The sequence below is a fragment of the Myxine glutinosa genome, chromosome 9 (genome assembly GCF_964187855.1).
Source record: "Myxine glutinosa chromosome 9, kmMyxGlut1.1, whole genome shotgun sequence".
Taxonomy (NCBI): Eukaryota; Metazoa; Chordata; class Myxini; order Myxiniformes; family Myxinidae; genus Myxine; species Myxine glutinosa.
The window spans coordinates 38,487,002-38,509,394 of record NC_136269.1 but is presented as its reverse complement, the minus strand read 5'-3'; the positions used below and the strand labels follow the sequence as shown (position 1 = coordinate 38,509,394).

General features: G+C 47.7%; 1 protein-coding gene across 1 annotated transcript in view; it reads right to left on the bottom strand.

Moving 5' to 3' along the window:
- Positions 1 to 6,316: 6,316 nt before the first annotated feature.
- The window catches only part of LOC144893714 (uncharacterized), a 167,920-nt gene continuing 151,843 nt past the window's right edge, over positions 6,317 to 22,393 (bottom strand). Inside the window, exon 4 of the mRNA XM_078785091.1 lies at positions 6,317 to 6,347. Coding sequence (XP_078641217.1) covers positions 6,317 to 6,347 — 31 coding nt within the window. The remainder of the gene's footprint in view (positions 6,348 to 22,393) is intronic.

Here is a 22,393-nt window from a genome sequence, read left to right as displayed (position 1 = left end):
CTTCACCATTGAGTAATATGGCCAACCAGGCAGGCAGAGGTTTGCTCTCCACTGAGTGCCGTTCTGGTTTACTTTGTATGCAACTTATATGCAGTGCTCCATGTTGGTTCGAGCAGGAATGTGGAATTAGTTCATGGTGCCGTTGATAGCTCGCCTACTCTTCACGAAGGTATACCTTGAGATATTTAACATATCCACCGACTAATGCCGGCGGCAGATTTGGGATGCCCATTCAATGGTGAGCAGACACACTGACATCTCGCAGGCATCACAGTTGATAGCCGGGTCGACATTTGAACCCGGACTAGAGGGCTCAGAGGCGAGTGTGCATACCTTTTGGTCATCCTGCCCAGTAGTTGGAATAATGATTTGTAAAAAAAAAAAAAAAAAAAAAAGCAGCATCGAGTGTATCATCCAGATGTGGTATGCCTTATCATGGTAAAATATACATAAACTCGATCGCAAAAAACCTCACCCAGCTTTCTCTCCATGTGCCAGTCATGCATCATCCAGTAGAGCAGACCATGCTGTCCGTGCATTCTGCTGCTGTTCCACTCAATCACTGTGGATTACAATCACATGTAACAAGAATCAAAACACGAAATGTTTGCTCTTAACAGGAACAGGAATTCACAACAGGAACAGGCATTCACAACAGGAACAGGCATTCACAACAGGAACAGGAATTCACAACAGGAACAGGAATTCACACCAGGAACAGGAATTCACAACAGGAACAGGAATTCACAACAGGAACAGGAATTCACAACAGGAACAGCAATTCACAACAGGAACAGCAATTCACAACAGGAACAGGAATTCACCACAGGAACAGGAATTCACAACTGGAACGGCAATTCACAACTGGAACGGAAATTCACAACAGGAACAGGAATTCACAACTGGAACAGCAATTCACAACTGGAACAGCAATTCACAACAGGAACAGGAATTCACAACTGGAACAGCAATTCACAACTGAACAGCAATTCACAACTGGAACAGCAATTCACAACAGGAACAGGAATTCACAACAGGAACAGCAATTCACAACAGGAACAGGAATTCACAACTGGAACGGCAATTCACAACAGGAACAGGAATTCACAACTGGAACAGCAATTCACAACAGGAACAGGCATTCACAACAGGAACAGGAATTCACAACAGGAACAGCAATTCACAACAGGAACAGGAATTCACAACAGGAACAGGAATTCACAACTGGAACAGCAATTCACAACAGGAACAGGTATTCACAACTGGAACGGCAATTCACAACAGGAACAGGTATTCACAACTGGAACGGCAATTCACAACAGGAACAGGAATTCACAACTGGAACAGCAATTCACAATAGGATCAGGAATTCACAACTGGAACTGCAATTCACAACAGGAACAGGAATTCACAACTTGAACAGCAATTCACAACAAGAACAGGAATTCACAACAGGAACAGCAATTCACAACAGGAACAGGAATTCACAACAGGAACAGGCATTCACAACAGGAACAGGAATTCACAACAGGAACAGGAATTCACAACAGGAACAGGAATTCACAACAGGAACAGGAATTCACAACAGGAACAGGAATTCACAACAGGAACAGGAATTCACAACAGGAACAGGAATTCACAACAGGAACAGGAATTCACCACAGGAACAGGAATTCACAACTGGAACGGCAATTCACAACTGGAACGGCAATTCACAACAGGAACAGGAATTCACAACTGGAACGGCAATTCACAACAGGAACAGGAATTCACAACTGGAACAGCAATTCACAACTGGAACAGCAATTCACAACTGGAACAGCAATTCACAACAGGAACAGGAATTCACAACTGGAACAGCAATTCACAACTGAACAGCAATTCACAACAGGAACAGGAATTCACAACAGGAACAGGAATTCACAACTGGAACTGGTTGGTTGTGGAAAACCAATCAGGTCCACACAACTTTAGTCCAACTTGTGGTTTAATTCCATTTAGATCATGACATCATCCTGTAATGCAGGAAATGCAATAAGTATACGATGTGGCATCACATGGGACCATTCATAACATTCAATGCAAGCAAGCTGAATATTCTATGCTGGCGTACCGTTAGCGAGTCTACCAGATGTAACGTGTCACAGGAGAAGTCTCGGAGCACCGTCCGCAGCAGCGGGTCTTATAGTCGCGCCCCTAGCGGTGTCAACGAGCAGCGAGCATCACCCCGGGTTCAGTACGAATACGATTTCACTACATTCTCCCCCCGTCAGAATTATACGGCAGTGCGGCTAGAAGCGAGCGAGCGTCAGCACGAACAGGGTGCGGAACATCAGTCGACCCAACCGTATCGGGCCGGGCGGCGAATTTCTCTGCCAGCACGCGTCCAAAATTCCCCGGGTACGGCATCACGTATCCCTGTGTCCCCGGCGTCGGAGGCGCCATCAGGGTCGGGTGACAAAGGGGGTAACTCCAAGTCGTCGGGCCCAGGTAGACTCGGCGAGGGGAGGGTCGGTAGACTTTCGGCGATGGGAGCGTCGGGAGAGGCCATAGTCTCATAGATGGGTTCGATCGGTTCGACCGATTCCCTACTCAGGCCGGCGACCCCGCAAGGGGCAAGGTGACGGACGGAGACAGTAGTCTCACGGCCATCAGCCGTCATCACACGAGCATGCTCAGGATTAGCCTGGAGAATCTGCACTTTGTCCACTAGGCGGTCGTACTTGCTCGCGCGAACCGCCCGTTTAAGGTAGGCCGGCCCGGGCCCAGCGAGCCAACTGGGCAAAGACCGTATACACCCCGTGCTCCTGGGGTGGTGGAAAAGTCGCTCGTGGGGAGTTTGGTTGGTTGCCGTACACAGGAGAGCCCTGATCGAGTTCAACGCCGCAGGTAGCGACCAAGCCCATTTATCGAGGCCGAGGGTCCGGAGGTTGAGCATGACGGCCCTCCAGATAATCCCGTTGAAGCGTTCGATCTGCCCATTAGCCTGGGGTCTGTACGGCGTGGTGTAACTAGAAGCAATGTTATTTTGGAGCAGATAGCCGCGCACCTCCTGAGACAAGAAGACCGCACCCCGGTCGGTATGGACATAGGCCGGGTACCCGAACATTGAGAACAAGTTCTGTAAGCATCGCATCACCGTGGCAGCAGTCATGTCCGCGCACGTATAAGCAAAGGGGAATCGCGAGTACTCATCGACGATAGTGAGCAGATAGCGAGAGCTGCTCGACACCGGCAATGGGCCCTTGAAATCCATCGCCAAGCGTTCCCACGGCCTCATAGCCTTAACCAGAGTCCCCATGGGAGGGTTATAGAAACGCGATTTGATTTCCGCGCAGATAGCGCAGTCGCGACAGATACGGCGGATATCGTCAATCGAGTATGGGAGATTGCCACGCCGCACAAAATGAGCGAAACGCGTTATGCCGGGATGGCCCGCAGTGGCATGCAGCACAGGTAGGCCCTCCAAAGAGGTGATACCCGCGCATGTAGCCGGTCGTGATAAGGCATCGGCGGCCCGGTTATCCTTCCCCGGGCGATATTTGATGGTGTAACAGAAGTCGGTGAGTTCGATACGCCAGCGAGTGATTTTCTCATTCTTAATGCGCTGGGCGTGTAAGGTGTCGTACATGAACGCAACGCTTTGCTGGTCCGTGATGATTTGGAAGCACCGCCCGAGTAAGTACGGGCGCCATCGCCGAATAGACTCAACGATCGCATACGCTTCCTTTTCGACGGACGAGTGTCTCCGCTCAGCGGTGGTAAGAGTCCGTGAAAAGAAAGCCACGGGACGCCCTCCTTGGGAGAGGGTCGCCGCGATGGCCTGATCCGAGGCGTCACTTTCGAGGACGAAAGATCCGCTCTCGTCGATTGTCGCCACGGCGGCTCGGGCGATGTCGGCCTTAAGGCCTTCAAAGGCCGCCAATGCGGCCGGACTCAGTGGGAAGGTGTCGCAGGCCACGAGGGGGCGAAGTTTCGCGGAGAAATTTTGCACCCATTTGGAGTAATGGGCGAATAGCCCGAGGGTGCGCTTCAGGGACGCCCGATCACAGGGAGGGGCCATGTCGAGCAAAGGTTGCAGACGCTCCTTATCCGGAGCGACAGAGCCATGGGTCATGGTGTACCCCAGAAGATCTATCGTGCGTAGGGAGTATTGGCACTTATCCTCGTTCATAGTTAAGTGATACCTCTGCGCGACCTCAAGGAAGCGCTTCAGATTAGCATCATGGTGCCCTTGGTCATATCCACAAACCGTAAGATTGTCGAGGTAGACGAAAACATCGGTTAAGTGCTCCCTCGCAATGAGGTCATCCATGGCCCTCTGGAAACAAGTGACCCCGTTCGTTACCCCAAAATGCAATCGAGTAAATTGGTACAACCGCTGCCCCGACTCAAAAGCGGTATAGATACGATCCGCCCTAGAGATAGGGATCTGGTGGTACGCACTACGGAGATCGAGAGTGCTATAGACCGAATACTGGGACACCTGTTGCACCAGCGCGTCCATCCCCGGAAGGGGGTAGGCATCCAGCTGTGTAAAGCGGTTAATCGTTTGGGAATAGTCGATTACCATGCGTCTGCGGTGGGCCTCGCTTCGCACCACCAAGACCTGGGCGCGCCACGGCGACCTGCTAGGTTCTATGATACCGTCTTTCAAGAGCTGAGCCGTTTCGTCCGGAATGAAGTGCATGTCTGCGCGAGAGTAGCGCCGTGATTTCACCGCGACAGGGGTACAGTCGGAGGTTAGATTGGGGAACAGCGAAAGTGGCTGGATGTCCATTTGCGCTAGGGCGCACACCGCAAGCGCGTCGTCCGCCCCCACAACAAGTGTGTCAGGCCCACCAAACTCCATTACCAGACGTCCATGCAGCTTAAGAAAATCGTGTCCTAACAGAATATCAGCACATAAAGCAGGTAAAACCATAAGGTGTACATCAGGAAAAACCCGTCCCTTTAGCACGAGTTTCAATCGGCATTCCCCCTTCGTGCTGAGTCGAAGTCCCTGCGAAGCCATGAAGATCCGTCTCATAGACCTCCAGATCCGCCATCCATGCCTGAGCACTAGTCGCTGGTCGATAAAACTATCCGTAGACCCTGTATCCACCAAGGCCCGAACACAATGGCCTTCGACCATGAGGGGAATAAGGGCTTGAGCCAGGCCGGACGAGCCTGCTGGGAGTGGGACTGAACCCCCCGAATGGGTCGGACAAGCCTCGCGGGTGGATCCTATGCCAGCAGCAGTTTTGCGGTCGTGGCCGGAGTATTTGTTGTCCATGGGGAATCCATTAATGCCATCAGAGGGCTTTCCCATGCATTCCGGTGTTTCGCGATTCAAAATCTGACAATTTTGACGGGAAAAGGCCTCCGTAGTATTTGAAAACACCTTTTGACACTTTTGGCAGGAAAAGGCCTCCGTAGTATTCGAAATCGCCTTTTCCGGGGTGAGGGCCACCGTTAGCTCGTGGACGACACGAGGAGAACGTTCCGCTGGGGCTTGGCGAGGCTTCAAAGCCCCTTGCGTGGCCCGGAGTTTGGTCAAGGACACGTACTTCGTGCCCGATTGAGGATGAGACTGTGGTGGCTGTCCGGTGACGCCCGCCAAGGACGTCTGAGCGCCCAGGGGCCCGCAGAGAGGGGCCCTGCCCTTCGAAGCCGGGTAAGGCGCCGGGTTTCGGGCTCGGCTCGCAGGCTCCGCAATGAGCCCATTCAAGGTCGCGCGCGGCCGCGAGCCGCGTGCCGTTTTCCTGCACACTTTCGCGTAATGTCCCTTTTGCGAGCACAAATGGCATATTGCGTCTCGTGCCGGACACACGGGCCGGGCATGACGTGGCCCCCCACAGAAAAAGCAGGCGGCCCCGCGTAAGGCCTTGGGTCTGGCCGTAGCGGCAGCCGTCAAGACTGGGTCTTCCTCCGGAGCATCCCGGAGTTCCGCGAGCAGGTCCGCGTCCTCGGCGGTAGCACTCTCCGGCCGGGCGTGTAGCGTAGTTCCCGCCAAGAGGCGCGTGCGATCATAGGTGTTCGATTGCATCCGCGCTTCGGTGTATACTTTCCCTTGCTCGAGTGCCGTAGCGAAGGTCAGGTCGGTCTTCTCTAGGAGCTTGAGCCTTAGTTCCTGGGAGGAGACCCCTGCAATATAGGCATCTAAAAGAAGATCATCCTGAGACTGTGCGGAAGTCCGTGGCTCCCTGATGCTGTCCTGAATTCACAACAGGAACAGGAATTCACAACTTGAACAGCAATTCACAACAGGAACAGGAATTCACAACAGGAACAGGAATTCACAAAAGGAACAGGACTTCATAAAAGGAACAGGACTTCACAACAGGAACAGGAATTCATAACAGGAACTGGAATTCACAACAGGAACAGGAATTCACAAAAGGAACAGGACTTCATAAAAGGAACAGGACTTCACAACAGGAACAGGAATTCATAACAGGAACAGGAATTCATAACAGGAACAGGAATTCATAAAAGGAACAGGACTTCATAAAAGGAACAGGACTTCATAAAAGGAACAGGACTTCATAAAAGGAACAGGACTTCACAACAGGAACAGCAATTCATAACAGGAACAGGAATTCACAACAGGAACAGGACTTCATAAAAGGAACAGGACTTCATAAAAGGAACAGGAATTCACAACAGGAACAGCAATTCATAACAGGAACAGGAATTCATAACAGGAACAGGAATTCATAACAGGAACAGGAATTCACAACAGGAACAGGACTTCATAACAGGAACAGGAATTCATAAAAGGAACAGGACTTCATAAAAGGAACAGGACTTCATAAAAGGAACAGGACTTCACAACAGGAACAGGAATTCATAACAGGAACAGGAATTCATAACAGGAACAGGAATTCATAAAAGGAACAGGAATTCACAACAGGAACAGCAATTCATAACAGGAACAGGAATTCATAACAGGAACAGGAATTCATAACAGGAACAGGAATTCACAACAGGAACAGGACTTCATAACAGGAACAGGAATTCATAAAAGGAACAGGACTTCATAAAAGGAACAGGACTTCATAAAAGGAACAGGACTTCACAACAGGAACAGGACTTCATAACAGGAACAGGAATTCATAAAAGGAACAGGAATTCACAACAGGAACAGGAATTCATAACAGGAACAGGAATTCATAAAAGGAACAGGAATTCACAACAGGAACAGGACTTCATAACAGGAACAGGAATTCATAAAAGGAACAGGAATTCATAAAAGGAACAGGAATTCACAACAGGAACAGGAATTCACAACAGGAACAGGACTTCATCACAGGAACAGGAATTCATAACAGGAACAGGAATTCACAACAGGAACAGGAATTCATAACAGGAACAGGAATTCATAAAAGGAGCAGGAATTCATAAAAGGAACAGGAATTCACAACTTGAACAGCAATTCACAACAGGAACATCAATTCACAACAGGAGCAGAAATTCACAACAGGAACAGCAATTCACAACAGGAACAGGAATTCATAACAGGAACAGGAATTCACAACAGGAACCAGAATTCACAACCGGAACCGGAATTCACAACAGGAACAGGAATTCATAACAGGAACCGGAATTCACAACAGGAACAGGAATTCATAACAGGAACAGGACTTCATAAAAGGAACAGGACTTCACAACAGGAACAGGAATTCATAACAGGAACAGGAATTCATAACAGGAACAGGAATTCATAAAAGGAACAGGACTTCATAAAAGGAACAGGACTTCATAAAAGGAACAGGACTTCATAAAAGGAACAGGACTTCACAACAGGAACAGCAATTCATAACAGGAACAGGAATTCACAACAGGAACAGCAATTCATAACAGGAACAGGAATTCATAACAGGAACAGCAATTCATAACAGGAACAGGAATTCACAACAGGAACAGGACTTCATAAAAGGAACAGGACTTCATAAAAGGAACAGGAATTCACAACAGGAACAGCAATTCATAACAGGAACAGGAATTCATAACAGGAACAGCAATTCATAACAGGAACAGGAATTCACAACAGGAACAGGACTTCATAAAAGGAACAGGACTTCATAAAAGGAACAGGAATTCACAACAGGAACAGCAATTCATAACAGGAACAGGAATTCATAACAGGAACAGGAATTCATAACAGGAACAGGAATTCACAACAGGAACAGGACTTCATAACAGGAACAGGAATTCATAAAAGGAACAGGACTTCATAAAAGGAACAGGACTTCATAAAAGGAACAGGACTTCACAACAGGAACAGGAATTCATAACAGGAACAGGAATTCATAACAGGAACAGGAATTCATAACAGGAACAGGAATTCATAAAAGGAACAGGAATTCACAACAGGAACAGCAATTCATAACAGGAACAGGAATTCATAACAGGAACAGGAATTCATAACAGGAACAGGAATTCACAACAGGAACAGGACTTCATAACAGGAACAGGAATTCATAAAAGGAACAGGACTTCATAAAAGGAACAGGACTTCATAAAAGGAACAGGACTTCATAAAAGGAACAGGACTTCATAAAAGGAACAGGACTTCATAAAAGGAACAGGACTTCACAACAGGAACAGGACTTCATAACAGGAACAGGAATTCATAAAAGGAACAGGAATTCACAACAGGAACAGGAATTCATAACAGGAACAGGAATTCATAAAAGGAACAGGAATTCACAACAGGAACAGGAATTCATAACAGGAACAGGAATTCATAACAGGTACAGGAATTCATAACAGGAACAGGAATTCACAACAGGAACATCAATTCACAACAGGAACAGGAATTCATAAAAGGAACAGGACTTCACAACAGGAACAGGACTTCACAACAGGAACAGGACTTCATAACAGGAACAGGAATTCATAAAAGGAACAGGAATTCATAAAAGGAACAGGAATTCACAACAGGAACAGGAATTCATAACAGGAACAGGAATTCATAAAAGGAACAGGAATTCATAAAAGGAACAGGAATTCACAACTTGAACAGCAATTCACAACAGGAACATCAATTCACAACAGGAGCAGAAATTCACAACAGGAACAGCAATTCACAACAGGAACAGGAATTCATAACAGGAACAGGAATTCACAACAGGAACCGGAATTCACAACCGGAACCGGAATTCACAACAGGAACAGGAATTCATAACAGGAACCGGAATTCACAACAGGAACAGGAATTCATAACAGGAACAGCAATTCACAACAGGAACCGGAATTCACAACCGGAACCGGAATTCACAACAGGAACAGGAATTCATAACAGGAACAGGAATTCATAAAAGGAACAGGACTTCATAACAGGAAGTCTCCCTGATGGATGCAGATTAAGAGCTCGTCTGGGACTTTTTTGGGTGACGTAAGCGCTGGGTGCCTCTTGCTAATATGCCTTTCTGGTGCTTGGAGATTAAGGAGCGCCTGTCAAGGAGAGAATGTAAGAGCACGTCTGTATTCCTGCACTGCCTCTTCATGTTCAGACTGCATGCCGGCATTGACCTATATCTCCACCTACACATGTGCCATGATGACAAGGCATTATTAGGCTTTCAAGCCTGCCCTTAGCGCCTTGGGGAAATCCTACACGGGCTTGTTTTTAACAAAACAAAACCCTGCTTGGCCGTGCTAAATGCTCGTGAATTCTCATATCTTTCCACTGCCAGTAATGGCTGAGACAAGATGAATTCCGGAGGAACTCAGCTGACCTCAACAACAGTGCCGAAGCAGTTTACAGTTTACCTTTCCCCATGAGAGGTTTCATGAGTTTCAAGGCAAACTGCACACAAACCATTTCAATATCTTTCGACCCGATTAACGGCTTGAGCTGCTCTACTGTAAATAAATAATAAATTAATTTAGTTTTTTTTTTTGAGCAGGTACCACTCCCTCCTCGTGATGAATCTACGAGTACCCGACTGCAAAGCCGCAATGAGCCGGCGAAGCCAACGCCTCTTGCCACTATTTTACCCATCATTCTGGCATCAGTAGGTTAGGTAGTTGGTAGTAGGTTGGTGTAGTAGGTACCGTACCGAGTTCAAAATGACACCATTTGCATTCTGGATGAGATTAAAATTTATAAAATGTTCTTCTTGATTAATTCGGTGAATTCCGTCTCAATTTCGGATATTTCCGGCCGTGAAAAACTATCCCCTACGGCCGCGAGATTTCTAAAATATAATTCTTCGTCAATTTTAGAATATTTGATGCCGTTTTCAGCGTCCGAAACGCAGTAATAAGCTTTTTTGAAATATTTTTTTAAATGCTCGAATCTCATTGGTTCCGGTGTTTGGTGACGATTTTCGTTGAAGATAACCAGGCCCGTGCGGGCCGAGGTTGGTCTTAAAGTATTTTAATTACAAATTAGAGGTGCATAAGATTGTGGATCAAAAAAAGATGGGTGAAACAAACTCCTATTGAACTTTTTTCAATTTGTTATGCATACTTCCGCATCCGCAAGATGGCGGCCTCCATTGAGCGATTTGGTGCGTCAAAGCTTCGAAATTCTCAAGAGATCCAGCAAAATCTGGCTTTTCAACATAATATAATTCAACTTCAACATATTTTTTCAATTTCAACATAATATAATTTCAACACAACATAATTCAATTTCCTTCTCTGTTCTTATTCTTTGTGCTCATTCGTTTATTCGTTCTTATTCGTTCGTTCGTTCTTCGAACGACGTTCACTGTTATTACTGTTACTGTAATAACAGTTATTACTGTTATTACTGTTCACTGTTAACGTTCACTGTTATTAACCTTAAAATGTTTACACTTTCCCCTCAAGTTCTGTATTCCATCATATATTATAACACCTCTTTCTTCTTCTTCTTTAAAAGGCTGCTTTCGACTTGCTCACCAAATCTATTCATCCCCCCAAAAAATTCCATCTCTTTCAGTGCCGCTTTTCTACATTCCCTAAACTCTCCTGCACTCCATCTCCCTCCAGCGTCCTTAAACGTATTTTTGACCCGAAGGTCACAAGAAACTCATTTTGCAATAAATGTTCGTTTCCCATTAATCGTACACTTTCTAAAATCGAATCTCACCCCTCCCCTCCAAATCTTCCCCATAACCCCTCCCATTCAAATCTTCCCCATCACCCCTCCCCTCCAAATCTTCCCCCTTGCCACTCCCCTCCTAATCCTCCCCATCACCCATCCCTTTCAAATCTCCTCCCTTGCCCCTTCTCTTCTAAACTCCCCCCACACCCTCCCCTCCAAGACTCCCCCTCGCCCCTCCCCTCCTAGACTCCCCCCTCACCCCTCCCCTCCGAGACTCCCCCCTCCCCTCCAAATCTCCCCCATATCCCATCCCTTTCAAATCCCTCCCCTTGTCCCTTCCCTCCTAAACTCCCCCCTTGCCCCTCCCCTTCAAATCTCCCCACCCTCATTTCTTCTCAATTTCCCCCCTCCCACTCCCCCTCCTCAAAGCGTCCTCCGCGCTTCTTCCCCCTTCCAACTCTCACCTCCATCTCCCCCAACCTTCTGCCTCGCTCTTCCCCCTCCTAAAATAATACCTCATTGTGCCTCACCCAATCACCATCAAACCTTTTGTCCGCCCAATCCTTCCCTTTCTCCGAGCTATTCTGAAATCTCTGACACACCTTCAACAGCTCTCCCTACCTCTTCCACCTCTTCCACATCTTACCCTACCCCTCCTCCCCCCTGTTCTATATCCGATGCTCCCCCTTCCTCTTCATTAATGGTATGGACCTCAAACATCCGGGGCCTTCGTTCAAACTCAACTGATCTCTCCATACAGGTTGCTTCTGTCAAACCAGACATGATCTGCTTAACAGAAACTTTCCTCCTTCATGATGTCTCTGATTCCTTAGTATCTCTCCCGGGTTACTCCCTCCTCCGGTATGATAGACCTGATCGTCGTCCTGGGGGTGGGGTTGCTATCTTTATCAAAAACTCTCTTCCTCACTCGCCCTGCACTGCACTCTCTCCACCTCACCCCCAGGAATACCTCTGGCTACGGCTTCCCCTTCGCTCCCACCTCTTGTTCATATGTGTGTTGTACCGTCCACCAAACAGTGATGACTCCATCTACATCTCGCTGTCTGATAATATGGACCAACTTCTGTCTACTCATCCTAACTCTCTCTTCCTCATATGTGGTGATTTCAATTGTCACCATGCCAGTTGGCTGGGTGTGGGTAACTCTCTCACCAGCCATGGCTCCTCAGCAAAGGACTTCTGCGACTCACTGGGACTGACACAATCTGTCAATTTCCCGACCCGGATCTCAGTCAACGGAGCATCTTCTCTTCTGGACTTGGTTATGACTAACTTCCCTGAAAATGTCTGCTGCTCTTCTTCTGCTCCAATCGGCTCATCTGATCATGTGCTTGTTAAAGTGGACATCTCTCTGACCATTCTCAGGGAGCCTGCTCAGCGTCGACGAGTCTGGCATTTCACTCAGGCCAACTGGCACGGTCTTCAAGCAGCCATCAATCATCTGGACTGGTCTCCCATCTCTACCACCTCTGACATCAACTCATCCTGGGAATTCTTCCAAAGTAAATTTCTCTCTCTCATGCACAGATTTATCCCATCTCGTCTTCAGTTGTCATACCCTTCCTCCCGTCCATGGTACACGGAATCTTGTGGTGAGGCTGTTGCCCAGAAACAACTTGCTTTCGTCTCCTCAAAAGCAAATCCAACGGTAGGAAATCTCATTTCCTTTCACAAAGCCCGAAACAAGTGTGTGTCCACCCTCAGGAGAGCCAGGAAACAATATCTCTCTGTTCTCAAGACCGAACTCTCTTATCTGTCTCCCTCTTCCAAATCCTGGTGGCGTCTGGTCAAATCTGTTTCTGGTGTTTGTTCCCGCTCCATCCCCTCCCTTACCTCAAACAGCTGCACAGCTGACAGCGCACGTGAAAAAGCTGAATGCCTCAACTCTGTGTTTGCCTCTAAATCTTGTGTCCCAAACCCATCCCTCTCTGTACCCACCGTACCCAATCGTACCCAGCTGCTCCTGGACTCCGTGTCCTTTCCTCCTGACAAGGTGGAAAAGTTTCTGTCAACCCTCAACTCTGATTCTGCAACGGGACCTGACGGCATCAGCCCACGGGTCCTAAAATCCTGTTCTTCCGCTCTTTCACTCCCTCTCTCTGTTCTCTTCACCCTCTCTTTTGCTAAAGGTCAACTGCCATCTGCTTGGAAATCAGCCAACATCACCGCTTTGCACAAAAAAGGTGCAAAAACAGATCCTAGCAACTACAGACCAATCAGCCTTCTCCCAATTATCAGCAAAGTCATGGAATCCATCATTGCTTCGGATATGAAATCTTTCCTCTTCTCCAATGGCTTGATCTCTGATCATCAATTTGGTTTCAGACCAGGTCACTCTACTCTGGACATGCTGCTTCTGCTGTCTCAACAATGGATGGAGGTCCTCAATGCCAAACAGGAAATTAGAGCTGTCTCCCTCGACATATCACGTGCCTTCGATACGGTCTGGCACCCCGCTCTGCTCACCAAACTCTCCTCCTTTGGTATCCATGGAAATCTCCACGCATGGCTGGCGGACTTCCTCTCTCGTCGAAGTCAACGTGTGGCCCTGAATGGGTTTCTCTCATCTCCTCTTCCTGTTCAGGCTGGAGTTCCCCAAGGCAGTGTTCTGGGCCCTGTGCTTTTTCTGGTCTTCATCAATGATCTCTCTGACTCTCTTGAAAATCCTCTCTATCTCTTTGCTGATGACTCCACTCTCTGCTGCTCCATTCCTCATCCCTCAGATCGGCAGTCTGCAGCCTCCTCACTCTCTGCAGACCTGGACAAAATCACAGACTGAGCAAAAAAGTGGAGCATGTCTTTCAATCCTGACAAATCTCACACTCTTACGATGTCTCTCCGAAAAGACCGACTGGACAACCCTCCCATCTACTTTCTGAATAATCCTTTCCAAGAAGTTCTGTCACTCAAGCTTTTGGGTCTCACTATCTGCCATGATCTTTCCTGGGAAAACCACATTTCCAAGCTTGCCTCCAAAGCCAGTCGCCGACTGGGCATCCTCCGTCGTGCGAAGTCCTTCCATGGCACACCTGAACTCCTCACCACATACAAGGCTTTCATCTGCAGCTCAATGGAATACTGCTCTGCCCTCTGGGCTGGTGCTCCTGCCTCACACCTAGCTCGTCTTCACGTTGTTGAAACCAAAGCGTTCAGAATCATTGGAATCTCCCGCGATGACGCTATCTCCGAGGGCCTTTCACTTACTCACCTCAGGCAGGTTGGTGGTCTTTCCGTCTTCTACCGACTCCTCTCCGGCCTTGCTCCCCCAGCTCTCTCTGGGCTCTGTCCCCCAAATATTCCTGCAGGTCGCACAAGATCTGCCTGCAACCCTCTTATGGTTAAACTGTCAAAATCAAGACTCTCTGCTCACCTTCACTCCTTCATTCCTCTTTTCTCCCGCCTCTGGAACAAACTCCCTCACTCTCTTGAATCCCACTCCTCCCTCCAGGTATTTAAAACGGCTGTTCACCACCATCTCTTATCTTCCCCAATCCAAAACCTTGATCTTTTCTACCTCCGCTAATTTCACCCCAAATCCTCTTTTTTGAGGTGACTTTTGTCTTCTTTCCTGGAAGTCCTTGGTGTCCTTGCGTTTTATACCTACCCTGCCTCCCCCCAGGCCCTCTCCCTCCCACACATCTCCCGATGTCCCTGCTCTCAAATGTTGTTTGTGTGCTTCCTCCCCTTCTCTCCCCATCTTGTCGACCGCTCCCCTTTTTATATACTTTGTTTGCTTGTTTGTTTGATTTGTTTGTTTGATAAATGCTAGCTCTTTCACGAGCCTCGACTCTATATACAAAAAAAAAAAAAAAAAAACATACGCGTTCATTCACAACACCGGCTTCGCCAGCTACTCGTACCCGACTGCAAAGCCGCAATGAGCCGGCGAAGCCAAAGCCTCTTGCCACTATTTTACCCATCACTGTGGCATCAGTAGGTTAGGTAGTTGGTAGTAGGTAGGTGTAGTAGGTACCGTCGGTGTAGTAGATGTAGTAGGTGTAGTAGGTGTCGTAGGTGTAGGTGTAGTAGGTACCATTTGCATTCTGGATGAGATTAAAATTGATAAAATTTACTTCTTGATTAATTCGGTGAATTCCGTCTCAACTTCGGATATTTCCGGCCGTGAAAAACTATCCCCGACGGCCGCGAAATTTCTAAAAAATAATTCTTCGTCAATTTTAGAATATTTGACGTCAATTTTAGAAAATTTTCACCCTCCGAAACGTGTAATAAGATTTTTTTAAATATTTTTCAAATGCTCGAATCTCATTGGTTCCGGTGTTTGGTGACGATTTTCGTTGAAGATAACGAGGTTGGTCTTAACGTATTTTAATTACAAATTAGAGGTGCATTAGATTGTGAATCAAACAAAGACGGGTGAAACAAACTCCTATTGAACTTTTTCGCATTTGTTTTATGCATTCAAATGCTCGAATCTCATTGGTTTCGGTGTTTGGTGACGATTTTCGTTGAAGATAACGAGGTTGGTCTTAACGTATTTTAATTACAAATTAGAGGTGCATTAGATTGTGAATCAAACAAAGACGGGTGAAACAAACTCCTATTGAACTTTTTCGCAATTGTTTTATGCAAACTTCCGTATCCGGTCGATGGCGGCCTCCATTGCGCTTCGGAATTCTCAAGCCAAGGGATACAGCATAATCTGGTTTTCGACATAATACGTACGTCGTACGCGTTTATTGACAACACCGGCTTCGCCGGCTACTAGTTCCCGACTGCAAAGCCGCAATGAGCCGGCGAAGCCAAAGCCTCTTGCCACTATTTTACCCATCACTATGGCATCAGTAGGTTCGGTAGTTGGTAGTAGGTAGGTGTTGTAGGTACCGTCGGTGTAGTAGGTGTAGTATGTACCATTTGCATTCTGGATGAGATTAAAATTGATAAAATTTACTTCTTGATTAATTCGGTGAATTCCGTCTCAACTTCGGATATTTCCAGCCGTGAAAAACTATCCCCGATGGCCGCGAGATTTCTAAAAAATAATTCTTCGTCAATTTTAGAATATTTGACGCCGTTTTCACCCTCCGAAACGTGTAATAATATTTTTTCAAATATTTTTCAAATGCTCGAATCTCATTGGTTCCGGTGTTTGGTGACGATTGTCGTTGAAGATAACGAGGTTGGTCTTAACGTATTTTAATTACAAATTAGAGGTGCATTAGATTGTGAATCAAACAAAGACGGGTGAAACAAACTCCTATTGAACTTTTTCGCAATTGTTTTATGCAAACTTCCGCATCCGGTCGATGGCGGCCTCCATTGCATGATTTGGTTTTAGAAATATTTTTTCAAATGCTCGAATCTCATTGGTTCCGGTGTTTGGTGACGCTTTTCGTTGAAGATAACCAGGCCCGTGCGGGCCGAGGTTGGTCTTAAAGTATTTTAATTATAAATTAGAGGTGCATAAGAATGTGAATCAAACAAAGACGGGTGAAAGAAACTCCTATTGAACGTTTTTCAATTTGTTATGCATACTTCCGCATCCGCAAGTCCGCAAGATGGCGGCCTCCATTGCGCTTAGGAATTCTCAAGCCAAGGGATACAGCAGAATCTGTTTTTCGACATAATACGTACGCGTTTATTGACAACACCGGCTCCGCCGGCTTTAAATCAGCTTCCGTGATGGTGGTCCAGCAGGTGACTTCCAATCATTTCGTCCATCTTGATCTCAGACCGGTTTCCATGTCGAAAGATGTCGATGGTTTTCACGGAAAACTTTGGCGAAAATGTTCGTTAGAAGGTGGCAAAATTTAATGACTGATATTAATGAGATTTAATGACTAATGGGTTTCTGATATTGAACCGTCCTTTTTTTTACCAGGGCATGGATCTCTCATGGATCCCACCCTCTCCCCTGGAACACCCAGTCATATACAGTCGTTCATTTGCAAACATTTCTGAGTCAAAACGACTGCAAAGAGGAACCATGCTTTAACAGATGTCATTATGAAACCTGAAACTTCTTTTTTTTATTTAGGCCAACACTACTCCTGCAAAAGGATCATACGAATGGGAAGATTTTAAAGAAAGTTGTGAGCATCCTATATATTATGCATCATAGAACATTTGGAATGAACTCAAAATAAAAGAGACACGAAGCAAGGTAAGTGGGTAATACAAGTGAATTAGAATTGTTCCCTGAAGAACACAGCAAAAAGAAAGTGAGGAAGAAGAGCAACAACACAAGTCACCTACCTCTCTGTGTTTGAGATGAACAATCGAGCAGAAGAGAACCATGTGGAGATCTTTGATAAAAATGAAGATCATGGTGTAACACTGTCAGAGAGGTGTACTTGAATACAGGTCATAATTGTAGGGCTGAAGTAGAATAGATTTTGATTGAAAATGTTGTACAAGTGAACTTTTATTTTATTTTTGATTTTTTGCTTGCCAGTTTGACATTCAGGGTCATTCAGCACTTAAAACAAGAACTAGCAATCACATATTGCATACTCTCGCCCAGACATGTTTCGTGTTGTTTTATAGTACGTATTTTATCAACATACATTCTAATTGTACAATGTTTATACTTTATAGACGAACTCACATTGTAATTGTATATAGTTGATAGATGTACTCACGTTGTGATTGCACATAATTTATAGATGTACTCACATTATATATATACTGTTACGGACCGCGGATAAGGTGTTGATTTGCCGAGCGGATGGCGGCCGCGGCCCGTACTATTAACAATGACAGACCCGATTCCTTAAACGTGGGCCAAATCGTGCCACAGATATTCAATGGGGAAAAGACAAAGGCGACACGGATGTGAAGAAGAGGAAGACAGAAGTAGGAAATACGAATATAATTTATTTGCTATTTACAACCAAAAGAAACCAAGGAGAAGGAAGGATAATAAAATAATTTACAGAAGAAATCAAGGAGACACAGTGAAAATTCTAGCTTACCTATGCAGTCTTACTTAGAAACCCAAGGACAAGACAAACAAAGACGGACTCACACGAATGGGGAATTTGCAGGCAGGAATGATCGGAAGGAGGAATAGCTTGGCGGGAGAGGAAGGTTCAGCGGGGATCGGTCGGGCTGGAAGCAGACAGCCGCCGTCAATACTCGAGCTGGGATCGCCAAACCGCCGCGGTTCCAAACTGCACGGCGAAGCTCCTCCGGTGCACCGTGCGCTCTCCAAAGCTGCTCCTTAGAACTCTTTCTTGGCACCTCTGTGCAACTCTCGCTTGGCACTTGGCACTTGGCACTTGGCACTTGGCACTTGGCACTTGGCACTTCGCACTTGTTCTTTCGCACTTGGCACTGCACACTTGGCACTTGTTCTACTTGGCACTTCACACTTTCCGTATCTCTGACTCTCCTTTCGCACTTCTGCCGTATCTCTGACTCTCCTTAACGCAACCCTCCTTGGCACTTCTCACTTAAACGCAACCACCTTCGACTCCTTCTCATCACTGCTTTCAAAGGCTTGCGCGTGCGCTTTTTATAATGCCGCCGGTGATCAAACCGCCGGGCTCTAGAACACGCCCATCGGTGAGCTCGCCTCGGCCCTGATTGGTCGGCACGGGCTCTCTGGCTCCGCCCTTGATGACGATGGGCGGGCACGCCCAGGATTCGGCAGCTCCTCCCCCTTCTTCTCCAAGCCTACCTCGTGGCTAATGGAGTCGCGGTGAAAACCGCCCAATAGCTGCGGCGAATGCAGTTGGCAATTGAGGCTTTATTAAATGAAAATGAAAGGGGATCTATCTTTTTGAATTCGGTGCAATGGAGTGTCAATTAATGGAAGACACGGCCTTAACCTACATAGAATAAGGAAATAAACTACCAACAAGGAGGAAATCTATGATTGGCTAACGTGATTGTATATGACCGAATTAAGGGACGCACTTTGACCTTTATACACAACTGGAGGAAGGAGGGCGATATTTTTACAACAATTTACACAACAAAAAAAAACACAATCCTCATTTCCACAACACTGCACCCTCCTCCTCTTAGGCACGTCCCAGGCCTATTACCTTTACGTTTAGTGTGGCACGTAGGTGTAGTTCCCTCTACATTTAACCTGACCCTGAGTGTGATAGTTTTAAAACACAAATAAATATGTCCGCTGCTCCATTGCACCCTGCCTAACAGATTCACGCCCACAACTAACCGAATTGCGGAATTGTCTTCAAACTATACATTTACGGTGGGGGCGCATTATTTACAATGACTACTGGTATTTACAAAACTAACCCAGGACCTGTGATTGTTCTTTTTGGGGGGGAGACAGTCTGCTCTGCATCAACGCACCAGGAAGCACCCAAAACGCACCAATACACCATCAAGCACCAATCGGTGCGCAGTCACCACAGTTCAATAAAAAATAAAAACAACAAACCCTTGGTGGTGTCTTCCTCTTCGGCTCCCTCTGCTGGCTAATGCTCTCTTCCTGATGTTGTCATCTTCTTTGCTGGCGGCCTATTTGGACATAAAATAAAATGCACCAAACGTGTCCGTTTTTATTTATTTATGGCCCACAGGGCCGACTAGTGTGGTTCACCTGTGGGGCATAGGTGCCCTGTGACCAAGGTCCGCCAGCAAGATCTCGGGCCTTCATGGCCGGTTCCAGCAGAGGGGCCATGCCCCAACCCATGGGGTCCCTCAGTGGTGCTCAGCCACAGACAAGTGGTCCATAAGGTGGTGCATCGATGCAGACAGCTGTGGTTGCGAGAGTTTCGGACGCACAATGGCGGACTCACGCACGCTCCCCTCGGTGCCCAGTGGCGCACAGTCCTCGTGTGGGAGACAAGGGGGGGGGGAGGGAAAGACAGATGAGCGAGGGGTAAGGTCACAAGGGTACACATCAATAAAGGCAATGCAAGGCGAGGTGCGTATGGAGACGGAGCAGAGAAAAGTTTGTCCCTACCGTACGTCACCCCCCCTGTCACCTACTCTACCCTTGCCCTTACCCCATATTTACAACAATCTACACATTTACAAATTCGTCACTACTGTCACGTCTTCCCCATATTTCCCCTATACCAAATTCGTTCCCACAATCCCTCTAACCAAATTTGCCATCACCAATTCATCATCAATCCTCATAAGGAGGGAGAGATGGAACACCAGCACAATGTCACACCCACGTCATGATGCGTCTCACATTCCAAACATTTGCACAATAAAATAATAAAAACATGGCATGGTGCGGAGTCCTGTCACCTCAGGTGAGTGGATGCAGATGGTGCGAGGAGATTTCCATCCTAACTATCCTCTAAATGACATTAACACACTTTACGCTACCCGGGGTCTTTCCCTGCCAAACCATTGGCCGTCTTACACTCTATGCGGTTTTAAGAACCAAATTCCCATTGACCAAACTGTGGTGCTTCCTCAATTTGGGGTCTCACTCCCCCGATTCATCTCCCGGTGCCCTTGCACAATTTTCGGGCTGGGTCGTGCAGCTCTCCCAGCAGGTCTACCCACCTGCACACCTCCACCACTGTAGTTGCCACCCGAGCTTACCTGCTCCTCACCTAACCTATCTAATTGGGGAAGGCCCCTCCTGGCTCTGTCACCCCTCGGTGCCCTCTGGCACTGGGCTACCCGGGTCCGTCCTCCGGATCCTCGGGCCCCATCCACAACTCCTCTACCGGCTCCCAGAGCCCACCTGTGGCCTCACCTGGCCGACATCCTAACAGTGGTGGAGTGCCCATACAACTACACACACTAACAGGCCACACGCCCAGCCATTTCCACAACACTAATGCACCCATTCAATCACCATTCTTCCACCACGCACCACAGATGCCAATATCCAACCACAATTTACCTGTACCCTCTACCTAACACTTACACTACCCTCCCCGGGTTTTCGTGATGGGGTCCATCCTCCTTTCCCCCATCCACACCTTCGCACCATCCATTCCACTCCACAGTTTCCACCATACTCACTCCACGACCATCCATTCCATACTCCATATGTTCCACTCAACCATTCTCCATACACCTGTTGTTGCACACCTGTGCAATCACACCTGGTGCCACCTGCACCCTCCTTCTTCCCAGGGCCATTTGGTCAACACAACACACATCACCATCACTCATTCACACACTGCTCCATACACCTCCATGCTCAATACAACTCACAATCCTCAAACACACGGCATCATCTCATCTACCTACTCCCCTCTGAAACTCGCGCTTCCCAGTCGTTCCTTTAAACTATTGCGCTCCCTTGTCATTATAATCCAAACTAATCTACCTGTGTCCCCACTACAGGTATCATGTTGCTACCTAAACCTTACCGTTACCTATTGTCAATCTCTAGGTCCCTACACACTATATCCTAACCCTCCCGGGCTAGTTTTCACTGCCAAACCCCATAACTAGTGCTCCTTTGCCCCCGCTGTGAGAGATGGCAGAGTTGCCGTCCAACCACATCGGGTATCTCTCACTACCAATTTGCTCATCCAATTGCAACCAATCAAAAATTTTCCAATTACTGCCAATTCTATTCACTTTTCTAAATTTTGGATCAAAAACACTATCATCATCACCGTCCATTAAACTTGAGCCTCGGTGCGTCATGACGTCATTAAAACTCGGCTTCGCACAGCCGAGCAATGAACGTGGGTGGTTTGGTCGCCTGCAGGTTGAATCCGTCCGGCTTTCGGTTCAAGGGAGGTGGTTTGGTCGGGCCGAGATTCCACGCACCATCTCGGCGCGGCACCTTGTGGTCGCCGGCCCGATGGCTCGATCTCGCCCGGTCGGAACCCCACCCCCGCCAGGGGGCTCCGTTCCGCTTCCTCCTACTACGAACCAGTCGCCTCGCCCGACAAGGCCCGGACTCGACCGTGCGGGGCGGGGCCAGGCCCAAATCGTGCACAACGCCCCGAAGCGGGGCGACGCAGCATCGATCCGCGCGAGGCATCGCATCCAACAAAGCCAAAGGGCGCCCCGCGCGAGGCTTCGCATCCAACAAAGCCAAAGGGCGCCCCGCGCAAGGCTTCGAATCCAACAAAGGGCTCCGCGCACCGAGCGCCCGCTATCCGTCGCCCTAACTGCTAACCCGGTCAACGTCGATGCTTCACTTGCATACGCGACCCGTTTCACACTCACAAAACCTGGCGTCTCGGCGCCTCCAGTGCATCCCACACACTCCGTCCATTCCACCAACGCACTCCCTGTTACACACCACACCTCCCACGCACCTTCTTGCGCACACTCGCCGTTCGCACACCTCGGTCCACACCTCTCCTCCGTTACGTCCTCCATAACACTCACCATGGGCGTGCACTCTTGCATCCACCCACTACCGCACTCCGATGTGCTCCCTCGCACTCGCGCCACAACCAACTCAGGTGTGCT